Source organism: Etheostoma cragini, chromosome 6 (assembly GCF_013103735.1).
Source record: "Etheostoma cragini isolate CJK2018 chromosome 6, CSU_Ecrag_1.0, whole genome shotgun sequence".
In the NCBI taxonomy this organism is placed as follows: Eukaryota; Metazoa; Chordata; class Actinopteri; order Perciformes; family Percidae; genus Etheostoma; species Etheostoma cragini.
In genome coordinates, this window is record NC_048412.1 from 947253 (window position 1) to 972745 (window position 25493).

The window sequence follows — 25493 nt, forward strand, 5'->3', positions numbered from 1 at the left end:
CCCCCCCCCCCCCCCCCCTCCCAGAGGTGGCTGAGGTCAACATCAAAAACACATGCAACCATCACAATCTATCATGGTAACATCATCATTTAAACAGCTTTTGACACGGTTCTGTACTAATGACAGAGGGAGAACCTATGTACTATGGATTGATAAAAGCTAGTATTAAAATATTAACCAAGACTATAATAATACAGCAAAAACAAATAAAGGCTTGCCAATTAAAAAATGGCTGGGTTAAAACTTCTGAGGGCAGTCAAACTGCCAGCACTATGCTAGCTCACATGGGACGTTTTTTGTAACGTACATTTACACACATATTTACATGTCCATATGTATAGGGATGGGGGAAAAGAAATCAATACCTTTTATGAATTGTGTATGTTTTTTTTAGCGCAAATTTTTCCAAATTGATTATCTCTTCTTGATCAATTTTTTTTTAAATTAATTTCATGAACCAATCATTCACCTACATATTTGGTGTTTTATATGGTACCATTGACAGCAACTACATTATATACATTTCCAGCAAAACTGAAGATATATGCATGTTATGTACTTCTTTACAAATCAAGTACATGTCGGACTGACTGACTTGTGATGTGTAATGATGAATAATATAACATATTTAAAACATGGAATCTAAACTGGCCAAACCTGATAAGCACCAGTGTATGTGATGTTGCATTGGGAGTTGGGGGGGGTAAGGCAGCCTTTAGGGTTGGCTGCCGACCGGTACTACAGAGTACCGATTATAGAAGTACGTAACACGAATACATCTTTATTTCAATCGGTACTACAGAGTAGCAATTCCCCCTGTGTCAGAGGGGGACCCCGCACAAACATGCAGAGGTGTGGACCGAATTAAATTACAGAGCTCATCTCATCCCCAAAAAAATTATTATTATTAAATCAATTTTAGTGCTTAAAGTTAGAGTTTGCGTACTTGTCTAATGGTGACAGAGAGAACCAGGTTTAATATCCTGTGTCGCTGACACCAATGCCATGCATCTGTAACCCAGTTTTTAATTTATACATTGTTTGCACCTCATTATTATTTAATTTGACTCTGGTAGTCCATAAAGGGACTTTCGTAGTTTTGTAATTTTGCATTTATCCTCTGTTATAATTATAAATAGACACATTCATTGCTATTCAGTGGAATTACTGATTTAAAATAAAAAACATGCAGATGGCTTTTGCTGTAATATAATATGGAGGCGAGCTGAAGGCAGGTCCGGTGCGGTTCCACTTCCACTATTAGACAGACAGGCCGTGTTCTCTATGCCCTTTTGACTGACTGACAGGTTGGCGGTTGGAAGGCAAGGCGACTTTATTTCTACAGCACACGTCAGCTCCGAGGCAATTCAAAGTGCTTCACATGTAACACTAAAGAGTATTTAAAAAGAGATATAAAACATAAACAAATAGAATAAGATACCAATATGAATATGTTACAGTGCAGTGTATGAAATTAATAATTATTATCTGATATAGGTTGTAGGGACGTATTGGGAGGGGAGAAGGAGGTGTTGTATGGTGTGTAAAATGATCTACATGAAATAACAAGATGGTCTAAGTAACTACGATTTATAGGTCTGGAATTAATTTTACAGCAGAAATTAATTTTTGTTATTGCAGAGGGAAAGTACCGAAAACTATACTGCATAAAAAAGTGAACACTGCCCAACCCTAGTTGCCATGACAGTAGGTGATAAGTTTCATGGAAGGACAAATCAAAAGTACAAAATCAACGACAGCAACAAACAAATATGACTAGCCTAAGCCTTCTAATAAAGTCCTGGTTTAGGGTACGTAAAGTCTTCATTTAAGATTTCATAGTAGTTCAGAGTTTCATTTAACACTGCCAGTAGCAATTATCTTTGAAAGACTATGAATATTGTCTCGACCGTCACTTTGAAGCTACATTTACACTTTTTTTTATTGTTAGGGCAAGCTGTCATAATAACATCTATTAAACTTAGTATTATTGATTGGATTGTTCACCCCACATCAGCTCCGTTTCTCTGTTTGAGTCTTTTTCCCGCTCCAGGTCTACATGCATCAAGCCAAACTTCTTTTACCCCCCCGACTGAACTGTTGCTTTCCGTCTCTGTAACACAAGTGTACGCACACATCTAAATGCAAATGTCCAAACCTGCATTGCGATTCGGCTGCCAGGCGCTTCCTTCCTACACTCCTCCCTCACTCGTTCCCTAGCTCAACGCTCTAACATGATCTCTGTTTTCTGGTCTTAAACAAACTCGAGAGCAAGGAGCAAATGAGGAGTGCTTTGAATCTGGTCACAGAAGCAGTAAAACTTAACTGTTCAATATGCTTTACTCCGGTCGCCATGCTGGCTTCTCTCTCTCTCTCTCTCTCTCTCTCTCTCTCTCTCTCTCACTCTCTCTCTCTCTCTCTCTCTCTCTCTCTCTCAGATTCAGAAAAGGGTTTATTGCCACAATAAGTTCTAAGTGGAATTTGCCTTGATGAATAGTGCGTACTTTAAGAAGCAAACAATATTAAACATTAATATGAAATAAACACATACAGAAAAAAGAATACATAAAGAAAAAAAACAAAATTGCATAAGAAAAAATAAAGCTGAGTGTAGATTGTGCATACTATAATATATAGTATGCAATGGGCTGAGGTATAGACCAAATGTCAATAGTTAAAATATTTGAATTCAAAGAGCTTTATGGGCATGAGGAGACATTACTTATATTACCAGAGCAGATAACATGTAAATAAAAGGAAATGAACAATAACTGGCACAACTTAAGCTATACCATGAATAACGACTTAAAGGAGGATTATAAAGGTACAGCAAAACCATTACACAAATCTCTCTCTCTCTCTCTCTCTCTCTCTCTCTCAGTAAACCGCTCTCTATCGCACGTGATGATGTGTGTGCGTGGGCTGGCCGCGGGAGGGAAAACTGTGAGCGACACTTTTAATTTTCCACATGCTGCATCAGTGTCGTAGCAGTGATAGCATGGGGTTAACGTTTTCCCTGACAAGAGCTGCGGAGCTGTCCAACACACTCAGCACCTTTCACTAGCGAGCAGTGCACAGACTTTGTTAAAATTACACATTAGAAAAAGACACTTTGGCCAGCCGCGGAACGTTCAGAGGGAACATGGGGGCTCTGAAACATCCACCTGGAGTACCAGGGCCTAGCATATGCTGTAGGCAGTGTATCCTAGGGCAGGGGTCTGCAACGCTTTTTAAGCAAAGGACCCCTGAAAAAGAAAAACTGAAAAAGAAATGGTACAGGGACCCCTACTATTTATATATACTTTATATGTTGTATAAAATACAGTTGCATGTTAAACTAGGCCTACAATAATGTGTAGGCCACCTCAAGCCTTTTTATGTGTGTATAAAAAATAATTATATATATATATATATATATATATATATATATATATATAAATAACCGGCTATATAAATCGTCAGAGAAGAGAGACAGCCACGATGCCATTGAGTGATTACATCTGGACCGCCCTGTGTCAGTTCAGCATGCTGTGCAATACCCTACTGCTACCATTATTATTATTATTATTATTATTAATAATACTGTTCAACCTTACATCTACTTAATTAGGTAAATACCACATCATAACATTCCTTTAACTGTGTAAATGTAAATAGCGTACTTATCCACAGTCCTTATATTTCTGTATTTCTATGTCAGATTCTGAATAGTGCAGTTTGACTGGTTTGCTGTGTGGGAAATGAACCTGATATGAGATTATTTGCCGATATTGTTTATTAACATAAACAAGAGGAAAACACATTTTGTTTTGCCATCAAAATGTTTTTTCCAAACGGTATGCGTTTTTTCCATGTGTCCGTCGGCAGGTAAAAACTGTTCTACTTGGCCTAAGTGAATCTTTTCTGGTCCCCGTACAACTGGGTGCAAGCATGGTCAGGTGGAGCTCACCTGTCGCTCTCGTCCCAGGATATACAGGTGTGGTTGGTGGTGCCCTGGATGGGAACACAAAGAGAAAAACATCAATACAATGTAAAGGACAAGTTATATAAAATTATATAATAATAAATAGAGCCTGACTGAGAAAGGATTTGTAAGGTAGATATCGATAAAAAAAAAAAAAATTTAAATCGAATATTTCGATATCTCAGCCAATTTACTGTATATTAAAAACATATCCAGGAACGCATAAATAGACTTCCCTAACCTGTGTTAGTTGTAATTATTTATGAGTTCTCACTAAAATAATATGATAATAGTTGTCACAACAGAACAGAAGAACATCAACATATATTGAAGTTCTGATAAATAAAATGTATACAAAGACACACTTAAGATATTAAACTTAAAGTCCTTTGTAAAAACACTGCAGGGACGTTGTAGAGCGTCCTCTGGTGGACAGACTATGTAACACCATCACTAACAGGGACAATGTAGAGCGTCCTTTGGTGGACAGACTATGTAACACCATCACTAACAGGGACGTTGTAGAGCGTCCTCTGGTGGACAGACTATGCAACACCATCACTAACAGGGACGTTGTAGAGCGTCCTCTGGTGGACAGACTATGCAAAGCCAACACTCCACATGGTTGACCGTCCGTTTTTTTGTTTTAATTTGTAAATATTCGTTTATGGGAATAGTTTATTTAATGATTCTGATAAATGAATAATTTAAAAAAATAATGTTGTTTATTTTTTTATCAGCCATTATTAATTGTGATACCGAAAGATTGGGAAAGGCCTAACATCGTCCCGCTGATATATATATATATATAGATAATATCTGAAAATTGCTTTACGACAAAAGTTACTTACGTTGTAGAGGTGGGAGAACTCAACTACCACTGGAGCAGAGAGGGAAGCAGGGCTGGGCTTGATCGTCACTGACAGAACCTTGGAGTTGAGGACTGTGCTGTTTCTGGGGAGAGAGAGAGAGAGAGAGAGAGAGAGAGAGAGAGAGAGAGAGAGAGAGAGAGAGAGAGAGAGAGAGAGAGAGAGAGAGAGAGAGAGGGAGAGAGAGAGAGAGAGAGAGAGAGAGAGAGAGACATCAGTTGCTAATCTGTACACAGCCACAGTGGTGCGTTGAGCTAACTGATAAAGCTGTCTTTCCGATGTTTAGCAGTTACAATGTGTAAAAGTCAAGTCATTAAGATATATTTTCTCGAATGCATATCTTTTCCACCTTGGCCCTGGATAATATAGAACTTTTTTTACAAATAAATTGCAATGTTTAATTTTTATGGAGAGTTTTGAGCCAACAGCGATCTGTTTTGAGCTCCAGTAGAAGAAGTAATGGAACCAAAACATCTCATCAACGTTCTCGCTCACTGGGCATGCGCATGCTGGGGTAAACAGGATGCTATGGTAACATTAGAAGCTTAGTCTCAGAGAATGAGACATCATGCTCGATAAAGTCCAATCAGGGCGCCGAAACGTTGGGGCCAGTGTCTGTGTTGCCCAAGGTCTCTGGTGGTACCAGATTCCAGACCTGAACAGGGTTGTGAAACGCTAGCAGTGGGAATGCCAGGTGTAAATGTAGCAAAAGATATTAGTTATTAAACCAAAACATAGCAATGTAAATGTAACCTTTTGACCTGATGGCAATTACCAACATTATTAGAAATGATTCGATTGGGACCGTGATTCTACCAAATGTTATGGCAATCCCATAATTGTCAAAACATTTCACTTTAAGCCAAAAATGTCAACCTGTCATGTCACTAAATATGTAATTTGGAATACATAAATGTCTGTGCAACTTGCTGTGTTAGTCCATCTGGTAGATTGATTAGATCGATTTTTCGCATAAGTGAAAACATTCAAATTTCTGAATTATATGGACTCTGGGTACTATGAGTATATGTGTCAAATGTCTTAGTGGTCCAACCAACAGTAGTTTAGACATTTCGGTCATAATCATCTTATAGTGGCGCCACTGGAGCACCAAAGTCATTAGGATTCGTCCAATTGGTACCATAAATGTCCAAAATGTTACCAAATCCATCTCATTGTTGCATAAATATTCACAGTGGACCAGGGTTGTGGAACTATCAACTAACCGCCTGACGGACATCCAGTACCAGTCAAAAGTCACGCTTTCTCATTCGAGGGAATAAAAACAGGTGTCCGAACTTCTGCCTGACATCCTTTGAGCTACATGGCTAGTAAATATGTGGAAGACTTGCAAACAATGCCATCCAGACGAATGCATTAAAGGAAACAAGTCCCACAAATGAGATTTGAACAGATTGACATTGCTGACATTGCCTTTAGTTTGGTAAAGTTTGTCACACAATGCTAAAGCACTTGGGTGGCGCCACTTTCAACAGTGTCCAGTGTGCTTATACATCAGCATCAGAATCACCTCAAACGCTTCTTCAACAATAAAACATGTTAACAGATTACAGCCTCATCTGCTTCTGATGAGCTCGCCAGAATCGTTGAGTTCTGCTCCAGATCAAACATATAACCCTCCGAGCCAAGTAAACACTAGAGAGTTTTAAGGGTTTGTCTAGCATCTGAAGCAGTCCACATTGTTTTTCAATAGGTTATCTCATCACATATTTTGGGGCATTCTATTTTACATGACATTCTAACTGTTTATTATGCATTACAATTTCTGCTTTTCATAGGTACTATCAATCATGTGGGATGCAATAATCAGGTAGAAGTGAACTGCCACGGGAGGAACACTGAAAGCTTCCAGTCGGCCAAACTTGTTCAACAGCCCATGCTCCGTTTTCCAGTTCCTCACGTCATCACCGGATCCTGTACGCACAATCGCCCTCTCACCATCCAAAGACAAATCAGTCAACTTAAACGTTTGTGTCATCTAGTCTCTTGCCTCAAACGTATCGCCTTTTGCTTGGGAGGAGAATCCAATGCAGAGGAGAGGAAAACATGAGTGGTGCTGAGAGGTATGGAGAGAAGCTGCAATCCAAAGATGTGGGAGGACTGATGAGAGCGCGGGTCTGCTTCATTTCTCTGTCTCCATACGTTATGTTACCAGTTCATTATGTGCTCGATCTAAATTATTATAATGGGGAGCTCCTTACCACAACAACCACAGGCAGTAATAACAGGCTGTTAATCACACAGCCGGGGTGTGATTTGCTGCATGGGATTCCCCCCCCCCCCCCCCCCCCCCCCCCCCTCCCTTCTGGTCTACATATCCCTATCCCATAATACGGTAAATATGATTTGGATAAAAACACTCCAGAAGAACAAACACTGTTTCCTGGGTGAATGTTGACACCATGTTGTGCTATTTAATGTTGAGATTAATTTCCACTAAATAATGACGAGTATAAATAAGTGTTTTGGCATGGCTGGCCAACGGCTCAATATCCATGGTATCTGAAGGGAGGATGAATTAGTGTATGTTTTTCATGATTTAAAAACAGCAGCAACTTTATTGAGCTTGTTTTGTTTCTTTGTTACATGCGAGAAAATAACTGATTTGAAAGAAAAAATTAATGTTTGAGAGCAAACGCTTTGACACTCATAGCAACAAAAACTTTTTATGAGAAAAAAATTATTTAAGAAAAAGGGCCATACGCCAGACTTAAAAGTTTAAATATGAATTTGAAGTTTTAAAAAATATTTCTGAGAAAATAAAAACCTCCCAAAATACTTTTTTAAACTCCCAAATATATATATATTTTGCTATCAGTGTGAAAAAATTTCTCTCAAAAAAAATGTGTTTCTCTTAAAACATTTTTCTTCCCGCTCTCACAGCCTTTGCTCTCGATGCAATTTCTTGCTCTCGTCTGAGGATTTTTCTCCTGCTACGAAAATATTGTCATGGGGGGGGGGGGGGGGGGCAAGTTCCTATTGGCCAGTCCGGTGAGCACCTTCTTATCTTGGGAGTCGATCTGAATCATTACACCGTTGTCACCGCCACCGATGTGCTGCCGTAGCTGAGCGTGGAAGCTAGCGTTAGCTAACTAGCAGCCAGTCCTCTTCTAAATAAATACCTTTTAATTATCTCAACACTTTAACGGTCAAACTGAAACACAGGCGGCGAGCTCCAGGCCCTGCAGCCAGAGACGGACCGCCATCAGTGGGGATCGGCGTGGAAACAAACCTCGCTGCCGACCTCGATCCGATCTCCAGCGGGACACAGAGAGCCCCGCACCCAGTAGCAGGTGACTGTGATTGGTCGTAGTGTTTTCCAATTGCGTGCAGTGAGATTTTCAAATGCACGCTTGGCGCCGCACCCCCCGAGATTGGCGACTTTCATTACTCAATGCCAGACCCTTAATCTTTGGGGTTTCGGTCTGGCTACAGCGACGGTGGAATTGCTTGAAAAGTGGTTTACGTGAGGTTGGCATTAGACTAACCTGTTAGCATTTTAATGCAATAAGCAAAAGACCGTAGGTTGATGGCAGTGTCTTGTAATTGTTTGTTCGTGAACCAAAAAGTCATGAAGATCATTTAAGTATATAAAATTCATCCTGAGAGGGGCGTGAATTTCTGTACAGAATGGATTTGGAAAGTGGACATAGCGATCCATCTAATAGTTTTTGAAGCATTCCACATAAAAGCAGAAATGTCAACCTGCTGCTGGTGCTAGAGGAAATGTCACGGGATCAACGAAGTCAGTAGGATTCAATCATGGAATCCATCCAAAAGTGAGTCTTGAGATATTTCCATATCTGTCATGGTCTGTCTAGTCGTTAAACTAAACACACTGCATTGAAAGCTTCCGCTAGACCTGTTAAGCAGAACGCAGGATGTTCATTTATTTTTTAACCCTTTAGAATACATTATGCAACATTTATTAAACATGTTCCTTGAAGCTTCTGTTGAACTATAATGGCCAAGTCGTGTAGAACAAAATAATCAAATCTAATATGCTGCATTCCTGTATCTATCGTACACTTATGTTCTCTGGCTTCCGTGTCTGAATGCCCCTCTCTCATTTCTCCTGATATCAACCGACGACCGTGACGACAGGATAACCTGGTTAACAATCACATCAAAGCTTCTAGTCTGTCAGTTGAAGTGGTAAAACAGTCAGCATTCAGTCTTACCGCTGCAGATTCAGAATGCTGCCCAGGTTTCTGTACAAAACGATGCCGGTCACAAACGTCGAGGACTCGTCTGCATCTGCGATGGGGAGGAAACACACACACAAACACAAAGCAGGGAGGTCAGAGACAAATATGACAGGAGTGTCCAGGGTGACTGAATGGTTCAGTCTCTGATAGTACAGTACTGTCATAGAGCCGAATGCAGGTCGGCCATGCTGCCTCCGCTCCTCCAGCCCCCGAGAGCTCTTTACACTGGAGCTGGCCTACATGACTAGTCAGCTATAAACACTGTCTCCTACACTGCTTTACAGTGTCACACACACACACACACACACACACACACACACACACACATGCACGCACAACTGACAAATAATTTCCATAATCTTCATAGTGACAGACAGTAGCAGCCCAGCTGACACTGCCCCTCACCCTGGGATAAAAAATTAAATAAAATGAAAAAATCAAACTGACTAGATTTAACTTCAGCAGTGGAGGAGTCAAGAAACTTGGCTTGGCTGAAAAGTCTCTGAGCATCAATATGGAAGTGCTTGTCAAAATATGGTCCAACTTTCTTTGGGGCGTCCAGTCCAAAATAAGGATTTCCGTCATATCATATAGTATCACATCATCATTACATATCCTATCGTGCTGTGTACACTTGCTGTAAAAGGTCCACTCACAGCACTATTTTCAACAGCAATAACCACAACTACAGTTTCTACAATCCTTCTTCACGGGCCCCTGGAACTAAAGGGGATCAACTAAGAACATTTGAGAATAACTGCTGTGTGTAGTGACCCCATCTACCATTTTAATAATGTTTAAATCCGTACATATTCAGGCCTGGTTGACTGATGGTGGAACAGGTGTGTTTTCATAGCACAGGTTCCAGAGTCCCCTGGGCTTCAGTGCTATTTGTTACACTCAGTGCCAACATGTTTAAATGACATTTTTTTGTATAACACAACTGCAGTATAGAAAGATTTAGCTTAAGGCATGCTTATAGAAAACTAAACACTTTGGGTAATGAATGGTTAGGGTTAGACAATAAAACACAAGGTTTGGAAGAGATGATGGTTCTGGAACAAACGGAAAACTCATCACTGCTTGGACCCAAGGGTCCTCATGTTCAATCTGCCCAGGTCTGAGAGGACAGTCCGTTTGGGCCCAACTATGTGACTGAGGGGAACATATGCGAGAACTGTAAGCGTGGATCATACATGCTGAAAAATGTGTGCATGCAGACATTCATTTTTAGTATAACCCTCCACTGTTTGCATCTGTTTTGGAGTATATCTGGTCTTTTGTTTTCTATCTCTCTATACCAGGAGTCTTCAATGTTTTTAGGCCAAGGACCCCTTAGCTGAAAAAGAGATGCAGCAGGAACCCTAACGGCATTCATGTGTGACATTTTGTTTAAAAATAATAATAATCTGGACCTATAATAATGTGAAGGGAAGACTTAGGCCTTTACACACCATTTAATGGTGCATTCAATACTAAGCCCTTAAAATAAAAATTGTTGGCATATTGATGTATTAATAAATCATGTTATAATGTTAAAATGTGGCACAGTAAATCGTTAAAGGGTAACTGAGTTTTTTTCAACCTGGACCCTATGTTCCTATGTGTGTTTGTGTCTAAGTGACTGATGGGAACAACAGTCTTTGACATTGATCTTGTATGAAGTGAGAACAAGCTACAATGTAAGTCAATAGGGCCGTGTTTCATCTTGTATTTACCCTCACAAAAGTGCTGGCTTTGCCGCTTACAGGCTCAGATTAATATTCTAAGTGTCTGACAACGTTATGTGCATAACATTTGTAGCTATTTGCCAAACAGCCTGCATGAACACATGCACCATTTACCCTGCTGGGAATCCATCGTTTGAAATAGTGATCAGCCAATCACTATCAACCATACTACCGGCATCTATTGGCTGATGTGGATCTGATCTTTGCTTCTCAACATGTGGCTGCAGCTATCTTTGGGTGAGCTCCCCCTGCTGCGATTAAGAGACAACAGAGTAGCGCCAGCATCGGAAGAAATCTTTCAAAACTTGACTGCTGGACTACATGAAGGCACAGACAGCCCCGGGGCGAGGAGAAGCCTTCTCTTTCAGGCTGCGTTGTCAAAGGCGAAACAAACACAACTCCATCTGCCGGGCCATCTGAAGACATCTAGCTCTTCTGCTCCGGCACACTACATGGCAGCCTGAGAGCACATAGCAGTGTGCCAGGCAGCAGGAAGAAGCTGTAGCTCCCAGGCAACAGCTGAGCACCCATGGGCATCAGGGGGGAACAGAGCAAGATGTGCGTGTGTGTGTGTGTGTGCGTATGTGTGTGTTTGGGTTGAAGTATTATGTGTCCTGCTCATCCACTCTTTGGCTGGCCCATACAATATGCTCAGCCAGATTGTCTGTGCCCAACAAGAGCGAGCCTGGAGGGACTTCAACCAGTGATTCAATAAGTTACGTGTCTGTGTTGACATCCAAGTATCTGCCTATATATTGTATGTTTGGTGTTTGTGCTGAATATATAATTGCATATGTTGTGTGACTATGCACATGCATGGAGTCATGCATAAGCATCCTTACTCACATGGCTTCACACACAGTGTGTAATGAGCGGATATTTCATGATAGGAGCCTAAAGTCTGAAACACATGTGACTCACTTTAATTCCTGCTTCAACACACTTCAGTTTGCAAAGAGGATTTGCCATATCTGGGGCTCTTCTCAACCAGTTACTGGTGAGAGAAAGTGGACTTGAAAACCCTTTAAAAGCGAGTGTGCACTTGTGCTTACCTAATATACTCCATTACCTCCGAAAGTAAAACACATGCCAAGAACGCAGTAAACATCATACAAATTTAACTTGCTCCCCTGTCAGATATTATTTTGATCATAAAGTTTTTGTGGTATTTTGCTAACGCGGCCTCTTAATGGAGGCTGTACACAACAGCGGGATATGAGGTGAAGTCAAAACTAAATATACGGAGAAGAATTTCCCTCTGTCTCTAAATTCATTTGACACAATCATGTTTATTTTATAACTTTTCTGTTATGTTCTTGCAAAAAAACACACATGTTCTGTGTTTTGAAGAGCAGTTAACTGTTACCCCCTTAAAGGTTCCCTGTTTTTGCCATCTAGTTAGGGCGGGACGATATGGAGAAATCAAATATCACAATATTTTTGACCAAATAACACGATGTTGTAGTGTTGACTATTGCTGCTTTCTCCAAAAAATTACACAATGAGATGTTTGACGAATACTCATCAGTTATGTGGATATAATGACTAAATGGGTAAAGGCAAATAACACAAGTTAAAACAGTCTGTTAAGACCAGAAAATGACATCACTTAACTGTAATGCAGCCTTTAAAACCAGGAAAAGACAACACTTAGGCCATATTACAATATCCAAAATCTAAGAAGATATCTAATATCATATCTCAACATCAATATAATATTGATAAATTGCCCAGCTCTACCTCTAGTTGTGCTAAGAATAGGTCAATCAATACCTTTGAAGAAGCGACCAAATTGGCTCCAAAGTATTGAAAATGCCTTGTTTTTCAATACACAGTTTCCACACCTGAGGAGTAAATTGCATCAGCTTCATTGAGCCAATAGGCAAGCAGCATTCCAAATAGTATCTGAATAAACAGATTTGAATTCAGATAGAGGAAGAATTCATTTCATCATATAACTCTATGGGGAATAACCTTTTGGGCCACAGGGCATCGTGTGACGGGCCCAGAGTTGCTTCAAATCCTGGCGCACTACCTTGGGGTCTGGTTTAAGCCTTTACTGAAGGTAGAAATTGTGAGAGATTCAAGATACTAAAAACAGAGAAAACAAGAAACAAGTTAGTAGACCGATGTGTAATTTTCTATCCCAGGACCAATCAATCAGTGTAAACAAGGCATCCGAGAGCAGTTTTAATCCCTGTAAGCAGGTCCAAGCTGTGTTCCATAAAGAGGCCTGGCTGCTGGTGTGACATTGCCACTGTGGGGACACATCTCCCAGCTGGGGAGGACATTTTCCTCTAATTGCTCCTGATTGGCTCCTGTTGACTCCTGATTAGGAGTGACGGCCTCGTTAGCATGCTAGCAGCACAGAGTGCTGTCTTTAATGGTCCAAACCATTCCAAACTGATAAATAACCCTGCTGTTGCTGAAAAGTGTGCACATTGCCCCAGCCTGCACACAGGAGCTCAGCTGCTGCTGCTGCTCTTAACAATGTTCACAATTCATCACGCAAAAACACAACTGTGAATATGATCCTGGAAAACTAAAAGACATCTTACTTTTGACAAAATGGTACCTTTAAAAACTCCACTGTAACAGCTGTAATCCTGGTGTTGTACCAGAGGATGTTGAAGAAGGAGCTGAGCTCTTGATTTACCCTACCATCCAACCTTCTAAGGGGATTGAAATTTGACTGTGGAAACAAGCGGCTGAAATGAGTTTCTTTTGCAGGGCTCGCCCTAAGAGACACTTCCAGCCATCTGATAAGGATGCCTTGTGCACCCCTTTCTGTGGAGGTGTTCTGGGCACGTCCATCTGGGAGGAGACCCCAGGGCAGACCCAGAACACTCTGGCAAGATGACACAGTAAACTCCATTTGGCTTTGGGAAGGTCTTGGGTTGGACATGCCAGCTCTACCTTGCTCAACCTGCTGCCACTGCGCTTACCTGCAACATGTCGCAGATTTCATACGACTTTTTCTTTCTTTGGTTTTCAAATTCATGTCGGTTATTTTGACCTGTACGAACTAAAATGGAATTATTGCACCTCGTTTGGACCGGAGTGGTGGACAATTCTTAGAGTCATATCTTAAAACCTGGACATTTACACTAAACTGCACGGCCACTAAGTGATACCACTAAACATACTTAAGAAAATGTTTTGTGCAGTCGTAGCGTAGCTTAGACTTAGGGAAATAGTATGAAAAAATTTACATAGTTCTTTTCCTTGATCTTCTATTTTTCATGTTTTTTTATTATGATACATTCAGGACGTTCCATTTCTATTTGACAGGTGGACACCTCTGAGTATAATGCAGTACAGTGAACATTATCACTTACTATATCACCTAAATCAGGGGTCTTGAACTTAAAAAAAAAAAAAACTTAACTTAAACCCCCTTAACTTAGACAGAAATGGAGCAGGGACCCATATTGTATAAAATTAAGTTGCACATTAAACTGGGCCTACAATAATGTGTAGGGCAGCCTTTGCATAGAATACTAAGCTATTAAAACAATAACTGTTGGCATGATTTTATATTTACAATCATTTTTTGGGGCATTTTAAGCCTTTTTTGGACAGGACAGCTTAGACAGGAAAGGGGGGGGGGGGTTTGAGGAAGAATGACATGCAACCAAGGGCCGCAGGTCGGCACCACACCCCCGGCCACTGCATCAAGGCCTCATGGGCTACCAACTGAGCTACCCAGGCACTATAAATCATGATTTTATGTTAAACATAGATGTGGCACAGTGAATCTTAGCATGGACTGGATCTGATGATGGCTGTCTTAGGGACTGCCTTACCTACAGGCCAGTGAGCCTTTCATCTGTGGGGATTTATATTTTCTAATAATATGTTAGAAAAATGTCATCATTTCATTAAAAACCTCTCAAACAGTAACGTTACTGGGATCCTAAAAGTTGACTTTGTGACTGAACCGTTGTAATGGACTGCTTTTAAGGGGACTTCATTTGACACTGAGCTCCTCTCTCCTCTTCTCTCTCTCCATCTGTGTGCATTCATCTCTCATTTATTCATGTGGCTGACTTAACGTAGCTAGGAGGCAGGCAATTTGCATCGTTCGCCCTTAACACAGTAATGTGTTGGAACTTGACTCTACATATTCCAATCTGCTCCAAATGTCTTAGTCCAGGCCTGAAGACATTCACTCAGCCATATTGAGTCTAAGTAATTGCGCCACACACTGACAACAGGAAGTCAGCCTTACAATATGAGAGGAGCTGGAAATACGATGTGTGTAAACAGGGTTTCACTGAACTAAGGAGAAGGACTTTAGACCAAAAACAGCTGCGTCCTTGTGAAGGCACTTTTGCACTTGTTTGCTCATTATATATTTATTTATTTATTCAATGAAAAAATATGGATTGACTGAGATCTGATTTACATGAAATTGACATGGTGTGTTCTATCCACAATGTACAGCAACATCATGTAGAATTAGTGTTCTCTAGCGCCACCTAGTTGACAGAGTTTCTTAATTATTAACATGTCATTTCCAGTGAAATTCACTAAGACTACTGAAGTTATAGATTTGTTGGGATCATTGGGAACAATGAATACAGGTTACATTAATTGAGGTTATTTTCATTATTGATAGATTAATGATTGACTGATTGATCAATACATCATTAGGCCTGTACATCATAAGAGGTCTATCAGACGTTACCAATCATCAGAGGGATCCCAAAAAAACATTTGACTCACATTCTGCAGTAAGAGCACTGGATTCCCTTTGTCCATAGACAACACATGAGTATGGAAATAATAATGTTTGCAATTCAGCGCCATCAAATGACAAGGCAGATGGGCTCTGTATTAACGTTTCCTGAAGCCATCTTGGCCTTACTGAAGACAGCGAGCCTTTTTGTTGTACAGCTGCTGAACAGTGATGGTGATGATGTCGTTATTCTCCTGCGTGTTTTCAACATTAAATACATCCGTCTCTGCGTGCATTTGTCTGAGCGGGGCGCTTTGCTTGGCAGATTAATGGCAGTAAACATCCCTATTTCTGCTGTTTTGTCTTGACGGCCCCTTCCCAACCAAACACACACACACACACACACACACACACACACACACACACACACACACACACACACCAGACAGGCCTAGCATGAATGGAGAAGATGAACATGTTTTGCTCTCAAAAGACACATTTATTAATAACAACAGGTTTTATTCTGATTCCACAAATAATGTGTCAGTCTTTCCTGGTTACAGTTTAGTTTTATGTTAATTCTGTGCGTTCTGCTTCATGGCCAAATTCTGAGGCACTGCAACGGACGCCACCAGCAATCATGAACCTTCAAGACTATGCTTGTTGTGGTCCTAGCAGAGCCTTTCAGGGTCGGCAGGCCAGACGCTCTGCTTCTGAGACGCGCAGCGGAGGACGTCACTTCTGGGGTCAGAGTGATGCTAGTCTTGCATTGCCATACCTTCCTCCACAGCACTGCGAAGGAGGGTCTGGCTAGTCCACACATTCGCAGTTGTCTAGCTAGCTGTCTGGATTCACCCTGCAGAGATCTGAGGAGCAGCTAACCATAGTCCACCGAAGTTGCCTATGCCAACACAAAGGTAGAGGACGGGGACGAACATCCGGCTAAAAAGAAGGACGTACGACGGAATTTCTGGCGGCAACAGAGCAATCCTGGGAAAGAATAAGCTTGTGGATATAGACTAGTGTGATGCAGAGGTAAGGTGTGTTCCATCTCTCACCTGGCTTGCCAGTTGACAAGATGTTCTTGGGGATGGTGACTCTGTCCTCGGAGCTGCGAGCCCAGTCCGCCATGCCCCTCCAGCCCTTCATGGGGAAGCCGATGTCTGCATGACCCGCCACTGGACGCTTATGGACGCTCAAAACTAGACCATAGAAATGGGGATGATTGAAACTTTCACTTATTACACCAATTTTAATCATTTTTTACATTTTCTCTTATGATGTCACAGATGTCAGTGCACCAATCAGAACTGAACAACATGTGAATCAGAATCTGATAAAAGTCCATGGAAGTTGGGAATGGAAGTTTCTTCTGGCGGGGTTGCCAGGTCACTGTCAACCCACAGTCCTGATGAATCAGTCTGTGTGAGCTGAGATATTCATGAATAATAACTCTGCATTTTATTGTCTTATTGATTCATGAATTTTTAATGTTCAAGATTTTAAAACTATTTTTGTTAGTAATTGGTTTTAGATCTGGTGTATGGCATGTTGATAGAGGGTACCGAACTGTGTGATGTAAAGATTGAAAGACTGCCCTCACCTGAGTATTGCTCCTTTATTCAAAGTCATATGGAAACCAATTTATCAAAGTCAAACTGCCACAACATGAATTAGAAATGAAAGCAGAGAACCATATGTAAAACATGCATCTGTTTTAAGGTTAACCTGCTGTAGGGCAGCAGCCACCTATTCCTCCCACTCGCTGTACAGTGTGTATAGTGTGTAGTGTGTTTGATTAAAAACATTAAGGAATGTACAAAATATAAAAGCTGAAATAATAAAGGTATTAAAACTAGATTTTGACATAAGAACCCTTCTTAAAACAGGGCAGGCAACAAGGCAGGCTATAATACAGACCCCCTAGTCACACATTTTGGGAAGATGTACGCATAAAGAAATTGAAGACATATTAGGACAGGCACTGACCATCACTCCCTTATTCTGTATTCTTGGTATAAACCATCCTCCACATATTCCGTCCAATCAGCTAAAACTTCTTGTGCTACAAGATGTATTTGATTGAAGGGGGGGTCGGAGGAACCCCTAGCTTTGCCCAAAGGATATGCAGCGTACTGGAGTTTATGCCCCTCGAGTCGCTCTCTCCTGCTTTACTAATGTGCTCCGCATCAACAATGTTGTAAAGAAAACTGCCGTTTGCTAAAAAACATAATACAACACAAGAATGTGCTGCGATATAGAGAGAGAAATCTAAGAATAGTCTCCCTAATGGTTTCTAAACCTGATACAGACTGAATGAATGAAGGAATGACAGAGCGCTGTGTCAGAGGGACAAGACTCAGAGAAGACAACCCGCTCCGGACCTGGTTCGTTTCACAGACTCAGTTACCATAGTAACGGACTCCGAGGTTTAAGTTTCATTCTGAAATGCGCTAAAGTTCCCCTCCTTCTCTCTTGGATTAACCTCCCTTTCTGAACCAGAAAACCCAGAGTTTCCCTCATCTCAGGATTAACTCACTTGCAGTAAAGGATCTTGGGTAGGAAGTAAAGCAATATATTTTGAGTTGGGGTTGCTTGGCAAAATTGGCAGATTTATTCTGATCGAATCATGTTTTTATCTCTTACCAGTCAAATTGAAAAATCCAATTATATGTAATTGCAATGAAAGGGAGTAGGTTAATATTGGTAATTAATTAATTAAAAAAAATGTATGTCATTTTTAATTATGGTTGTAGTTTGTCTACCTTTCGCTAAGAGGGTGCTGCAGCACCCTCCACACCCCTGGTTCTCGTGGCCATGGGGCGTACGCCCTCCCAGGTGAGCTACCCAGGTGCCCCTGCCAGTATATATATATATATATTTTTTAGTTTGTGAAAAAACTGTATTTTGACAATGATGAGGAACGAGCTACGCAGTTGTGAGTCCATCAGCCTGGGTGAGCTTGCCGTCAGTCAAAAGAAGAAAAAAAAACTAAACAAGAAACAGAGATAGCCACTCAGCCGAGGAAGTCTGGTGAATCCCTTCATCCTATACAACTTCAGCTTCTCTGATGAGTTTGGAGGCAGAAACTATTTGCTGGCAGATGATGTGTGTGGCTTTGCCTCTGGGCGAGGTGTGGGAGGTACACTGCTGTTGTGGGTGGCTGTTTGGCTCCAGACAGTGAGGTGGCACAGCTAGAAACAGGACCTCTCATCTGGCCCCAATTCCCACATACTCTGCCTCGACCAAACTCAAACTCTGCCTCGTTTTTATCTGGAGGTCACAGAGAGCAGCGGCGCCTCTCTGATGACTACACTACATTTTCTTCCCCTATCTAAGAAAAATGGAGCGTTTACAGTCACTGGGCATTGGAAAGGGGACAGCAGGTAGTTAAGAATTTGGATCTGCTGGACCTGCTGCCCTGGGGAGTGGGGATATTTACTGTGGGTGATATAATGTCACAAAAAGAGAGAGCGTGCCATGCCTTGATACAATAATAATAAATTAGTTGAAAGAAATGAACAACAAAGGATGGTGGGAATTTTCTTTTGTTTTCATTTCTTCTGGCAAATAATGATATTAAATAGAAAACAAAGTTGTGAAAAGGCTTCTTTTTACCTTTTTTACTAGGCCCTGCTCCCAACATTAATACTGTTGGGTGTCTGTCTAATCCTTAATTTCAGTGTAATGTAAGTTATGGTTTTAGTGTATGCGTTAATTTATCATTTGACATAGGCCCTTATGTGTGCATAATGGTTTGCTATGGTTTTGCTGTTGTTCTGTTGTGTGTGTGTGTGTGTGTGTGTGTGTGTGGGGGGGGGGGGGGGGGGGGGGGGGGGTCAGCTCGCCAGCCTTATGAGGGAGAGCGCATGCAGGTTTGCCTCATTAGGTCTTTTCTTTAGGGAGGGGCTAGACAATCCTAGAGTCTAGAGCAATGGGTAAGATACTGCTGCAGTAAATTCCATTTTAATAAGATTTGGGTTGCCTATTGCTGTAGGTGGACATATATGTGTATACAGTAGTAAGCAGTAACTGACATATCTAATTGTAATGATATTTTGAGAAACTAAGAGTTAATGTTGCATGTTCAGGTTAGCTCACCCTATAGTCACCTGTGCAGGTGGTAGGGTCCAATTAGGGGAGGCTGAGTTAAAAGGGCTTCAGGAGAAGAAAGAAGAGGTTTTGGCAGGTTGCTGTAAGTACCACTACAGGCATTCTAAGGGTTTACTGTGTTTCTCACCTGACAACATTGGAAAATTTAGATAAAAAGAACAAAAATAGATCAGTGATGCCAAACCAATGCAGTGTGGATGGTTTGTATTAATTTGTGGATTTTCTTCAGCAGTATCCTGTACCTGGAAGGGTCACCAGAGAGAAGATTTCCACTCTGGAGGGTGGTTTCACTTTTTTTGCCTTTTTAAGCCACCAAAACGGCGTTAACGTCTTAACGCAAGGGACATAAGCTATGTTGTTATCACCGTCGAGTGTTGCCATGTAAACAGGGCCTGAGTGTGCAGGGAATCTCTGTTAAACTGTCAGGTGACCCTCCCCCGTCCTGCCTGTTATCTACTGCCATAGTAGATATAAAGATCAATCTTCAGAGAAAGAGAGGCTGTGATAAAAGCATTTGTTTTGATGAGCAAAGATGTGGAATATGTGGAAATGTCCTGGATGGAGATAAGACTGACCTAGGTTATCGGTGACTTCATACATGTCTTGGAAGTCTTTCATCCTCAGGCCAATGACATCCACAAAGTCCTCCACCAGACGGAATAGCTCTTTGATGTTTGGCCCCAGCTGAGGAAACAGACACATAAATATAGAATGAATGATATGGGACTATGGATCATATAGAACAGCTGTATTTCTGGCAAACAGAAGATCTGTTTACATCAATGTGTGTTTCTGGAATGAAGACATATCAAATAAAAGAAACGAAGCAAAATTCAATTGAATTTCCTGACTGTGGACACAAAGTTTGTACGTTCAATCTTATCAGATTCTTTTTGTAATTACTGATGGAAACGTTATTATTGATAATAAATATTGAAGTGGGATTAGGTTTTAGGTCATTTTATGGTTGCATCCGGTCATAAAACGAAAAAGAAGTTGTGGGACATTTCTACCATGAGTTTCCATGGACGGACGAGGAGAAGAGAAGCTTTATAAATTTAATTTACGAGCGACATACTGTATAACGGCTATTTTAGATAGCAAAAATCTAAGACATTCCATAATTTCACTGTATTATCATAGCAATGTTTTGATAGCACTGTTGTTTTATTATAGCTTGATACTATACTATATAGACTTTTAAATTTTCCTATCATCAGGATTTTTTTTGCGTCCCAACTCTTCATTTTGATGACACAGACACACACACACACACACAGACAGAAAGACAGACAGACAGACAGACGGACACAAACACAGGCACCAGCCTAACTACATAAAAGTAAATGCAATTTAACTCTAATTTTAGTGTGTGAATTTCCGTAGCATGTGTATTTTACCAACCAACTATTTTAACAAACTGTCAAGTGACTGTGAATTTCTTTCTTTTTGTTTAAGGTTATTAACACACTGATATCAGAGCAGTACTCAGTATCGGTAGAACATAAGTTCAGGTATCGAAAACGGTATCGGGAAGCAAAATATTAAAAGAAAAATACATCTATAAAGAAGAACTAGTAGCGTTGCCTCCTACGTAGTGGAAGAACTTGCACAGTGAGAAAAAGCATGGACAGCTGGGCCGCTGAACGGAAAGGCAAAGATAGCGCATGAGGATGAGTGCAGCAGATGGAGGAGTGGGTGTTTTGCGTTGACTCGCTTACTCATTAGTTATAGATATTTCTGTCCTTCAGCAGTTCTCTCCATCTACCTCTGTCAGTTTGAAAAGACACAGGTAGATGGTTTGTCAACCTGTGTCCATCCCGTCTGTTGTACAGTTTCAGGGTTATTACTGCACACTAAGTTCTAGAATGGATGTAATTACAGACAAGGTGACCAGGTGAATCCTGATTTAGAAAGAGAATGGGGGGAGGGGGGGGGGGGTTACTAACCAGTTGTGCTTCCTCCCATCTCTCCCTGTTCTCTTCCATCAACAGATTGCTGACTGACTGCACAAAGTTCTAGAGAAGAAAAACAAAATGTTTCACGTGATGTCACATTGTTAAATTTACATTCTGAAGTCAGTTCTTAAAGATTTTTTTTTATTAACAAGGACCGCATTGACTAATGGGGAAAAAAACTCGTTGAAATTGGTCCAGTATTGAGAGAGACCGCTGTAACCAGCCGCCACAACCGGCAAAGTAATCTTATAAGACAAATGTTTCCAACGTCAGTTTCCATCCACTAAAAGTTCTGTTTCTGCCGCTGATGGACTCAGATTATAAGTCCAAGTGTCTGACATTATGGAAAGGATTCCTACGGAGATATAACTTTTTGTTAAAGAGTAAGATCCTTTTTGTTTAACGTGAAACAGCCCAGAAATCACTAGGTTCCAACCCTATTCTCTATTAAACTCTATTTAAATAATCAGTACTTTTATCATTGTAAAACACACTTCATTCTAAGTGGACAGAAACAAAGTAAATCTATCAAAAGTTGTCTTGGTTTGTCTTTCTACTGTTCAACAATCAATGCTGTAGTTTAACCCTTAATTCATCCATTTGCATGTGACAATACGCTGGCTTTCTACACGCTAAAATAACTAAAATGGAATCTGGTGGGTTTGGATGATGGGGATTTATGAGCTGTTTCATGTTCAACAAAAAGGATATTTTAAAGGTCTATCTCTGTAGGGATCCTTTTCATAATGTTGTCATATACTTGGAATAGTAATCTGAGCCTTTCAGAGGGAAAAACAGACATTTAGTGGACAAATATGGAAGGTGCGCAATATTCCAGCTAGTTTGCCACCCTCCATAATACTGGATCAATTTCAAAATAAAAGTTGTGGTTCTCATGACACTTAGACACAAAAACAAATCCCAAGAAAAGATTCAACCATTGATAAATGTATCTACTACTATACTAAGTATTGTGCGTGTGTATTGAAGCTTGAAATGCCCCATTGTTGCACTGGGTGATACACTCCTTCATTGCCATGAAAACTGCATTATGGGAAGTGTATTCATCTGCATTATACAAACAAAACAGATTGCACCATACAGTTACTAGTTCTGTAAAAAATTCACACTGTAACCGCTGACAATAAGAATATGGAGTGAAGACCTCATCTGTTAATACAGTACGTACCTAGCAATAATATGATTATCACAATATCACATATTTTCCTCATTTCATCCAGCCGTACAGTAAACCCACAGGTATTAATTTACCCTCATGTCCGCACTGCTGGGACTGTAGTATGCCCTCCGGAATATCTCTGTCATGTTCTTCAGCACGTCCACCATGGCCAGCAGATCACCACTGTAGCTGGTCCCATCACTGGATGTCACCCTTAGCTTGGTCATTACCTCGGAAACTCCATCTCCCACAAGGCCACGCTGGGCTTTGGACAAGTGTTCCCGAGTCTAACAAAACAAATGGGTTCTGTTAGTTTTGACAGTAAGTGATCAACACCTTTGACACAATACAACACATCTACAGAACAGCCATACTTCATTTGTGTGCTGTAAGGCACAAGGGGCTGTTGCTCAGTTGGTAGAGTGATCGCTAGTCTCACATTACCAAACCTTCCTCCACAGCGCTGTGGAGCGACACACCAACTGCTCGGGCCGCCTTTGCATGGGAAAGCACATCTCTCCATTAGTCCAACTGTGTGTAATTCAGGCCTGTGTGTAATGTGTGTAATAACAACAGAGTGTAAATTGTAATTTCCCCTCGCGCGACTAATAGAATATACATTAATATTAATATCTAAGATAGCACACCAGGGAGAAAGACAGGAAAGTGAGGAAGATGAGAAAAAGCAAGAACAATATGAGCAAGAAAAGGATAAAGAGATAGACATGTGTAACAAATCTATGGAACTAACCAACGCAGAACAACAGGCCTGCTGTGGGTCTGAATGGGGATTACAGAGATGGAGACCAATGCTGCAGGAGGGAGTGGAGCAACAGGTTTAGTAAGATTGGCTACTTCAGAAGATCATATCAACCATGTATTTATTATGGCTGGCTCTGATGATTTATTAATTTGTTTACGCATTGGGGTTGTGTATTGATTTGTCTATGTATCGGTGCAGTTGTTTATCGCATGGGAGTTTAGATTAACCATCACTGGGGCTATCAAAAGTGTGTTTTTTTTCCGTGTGTCTCAAGTTATATCTGCGAGTTGCGCAACCCCCCCCCAACCCACAGCTAGTGGGCCACTGGTGGGCCGCTGGTGGGTGGAAATGCCAGGGCTGTTTTTTGTTCCCAGTCCGTCACTATCCATGTCAAAGTGTCATTGGTCAAGACACTGAACCCTGAATTGCTTGCACCATCAGTGTTAGGACTAGAAAAGTGCTACATAAAAGCAGTCCCTTTACATTTACCAGGAGCGGTAAAGAACAAGATTTTGCTGCTTACCAAAGTTTGTATACTTCGATAGTCATTGGAAATGCATTTCATATAGGTGGGGTTCTCCCAGTAGGCGATGCCCTCTTCGTCCAGGGTACAGCGGCGCAGGATAAGCCCTGTGGGAGGACACCAAAGTATCATTCTTAAAGGTCCCATGGCATGAAAATTTCACTTTATGATGATTTTTAACACTGAGATGCCCCCAGCCTGCCTATGGTCTCCCAGTGGATAGAAATGGTGATAGGTGTAAACCAGGCCCTGGATGTCCTGCTCTGCCTTTGAGAAAATTAAAGCTCAGATGGACCGATCTGGAATCCTGAGATCTCTCCCCTTCCTCTGCTTTGCCCCCCCAGAGAATTTGGCCCACCCATGAGAGAGAGACATCATGGCTTTCAAACGAGCACAGTGGTAGGTGGTCAAGACCACAACCTCATTTACAGTATTAGGGGACCACTAAGGTCTATATAAAAGATACTTCAGACACAGCATTAGGGGACCACTAGGATCTATATAAAAGAGTCTTCTAATACAGTATTATGGGACCACTACGGCCTACAGTATATAAAAGTATCCTAAAAGCACCATGTCATGGGACCTTCAATCCAACTCCTAAAGCTACCAGTAGACATGTTGAATCTTATAAATGGAAAGGCGAGCTCACCCATGGCGTTGGGAGGGCAGCGTACCGCGGCTGTATCCCCAGCTGGAGTCATCTTCCATACAACATTGGAGAAGTTGTCCTCGCCACATATTTCATGAGGTTCTGTTCACAAAAGGAGAGTAAATGTAAATGCGAGTCATCTTTGCTCAACTCCCGAGTAAGTCTCAAGTCAATTGGTCCTGGTCTCAAGCAATTCTTGTTATATTTTTGGGGAAAAGACAAATCACAGGTTATGTCAAGAAAAGTTGAGTCCTTAGTTAAGACATGTCAAGTCCCAATTCAAGTCACTTTTTACATTTTAAATTTCAAAAGTGATGACTCGTGGAAAAGAAGCAGCCATTGTGGTGGTCTAGTCTGACTCAGGAGGCCTCATCAGAGTCTTTGATGTTACGTGTTGCCATAGCGAGGAGTTTGACTGACAGCTAGTCATCCAACCATGACAATCACAAACTGGAGAGCTTTTTGAGTCATCCAATCAGGATTCACAGTTGGCCCTGCTGCTTCTGCATAGCATACTTTATAATTAGACCGAAACAAGTCAGCATTACACATTTATAATTAACAGCTCTGACATTCAAACTTCTGAATGCACACAAGTAATCCAAATCCCCATGCCTAAAGTCAAGTCTTGAGCACGGTGGCCCAATAGTTAGAACTGTGTCCTTACCGCAGGAAGGTACCGGGTACAAATCCAGGTTCCCCCTCTCTGCGTGGGTTTTCTCCGGGTGCTTCAGTTTCCAAATATGTTCCCCTCCCTTTCTACATCACACATGAAGCTGATGTGTGGTGAGTGTCTGGCATTGTAAGGCTGATGGGTGCTAAACAATGGTG

The 25493-nt window shown here is 41.2% G+C and overlaps 1 protein-coding gene across 9 annotated transcripts in view; it reads right to left on the reverse strand.

Annotated features, from left to right (window-relative positions):
* adgrb1a (adhesion G protein-coupled receptor B1a) overlaps nucleotides 1–25493 on the reverse strand; it is a 161866-nt gene that overhangs the window by 49200 nt on the left and 87173 nt on the right. For all 9 annotated transcript variants that reach the window (XM_034874744.1, XM_034874742.1, XM_034874738.1 and 6 more), the window contains 9 exons: nucleotides 24663–24764; nucleotides 24011–24117; nucleotides 22817–23011; nucleotides 21536–21604; nucleotides 20162–20270; nucleotides 16532–16675; nucleotides 9036–9111; nucleotides 4816–4918; nucleotides 3950–3993 (listed from right to left, as the gene is read on the reverse strand). In XM_034874744.1, the coding sequence (XP_034730635.1) occupies nucleotides 3950–3993; nucleotides 4816–4918; nucleotides 9036–9111; nucleotides 16532–16675; nucleotides 20162–20270; nucleotides 21536–21604; nucleotides 22817–23011; nucleotides 24011–24117; nucleotides 24663–24764 (949 nt within the window). The remainder of the gene's footprint in view (nucleotides 1–3949; nucleotides 3994–4815; nucleotides 4919–9035; nucleotides 9112–16531; nucleotides 16676–20161; nucleotides 20271–21535; nucleotides 21605–22816; nucleotides 23012–24010; nucleotides 24118–24662; nucleotides 24765–25493) is intronic.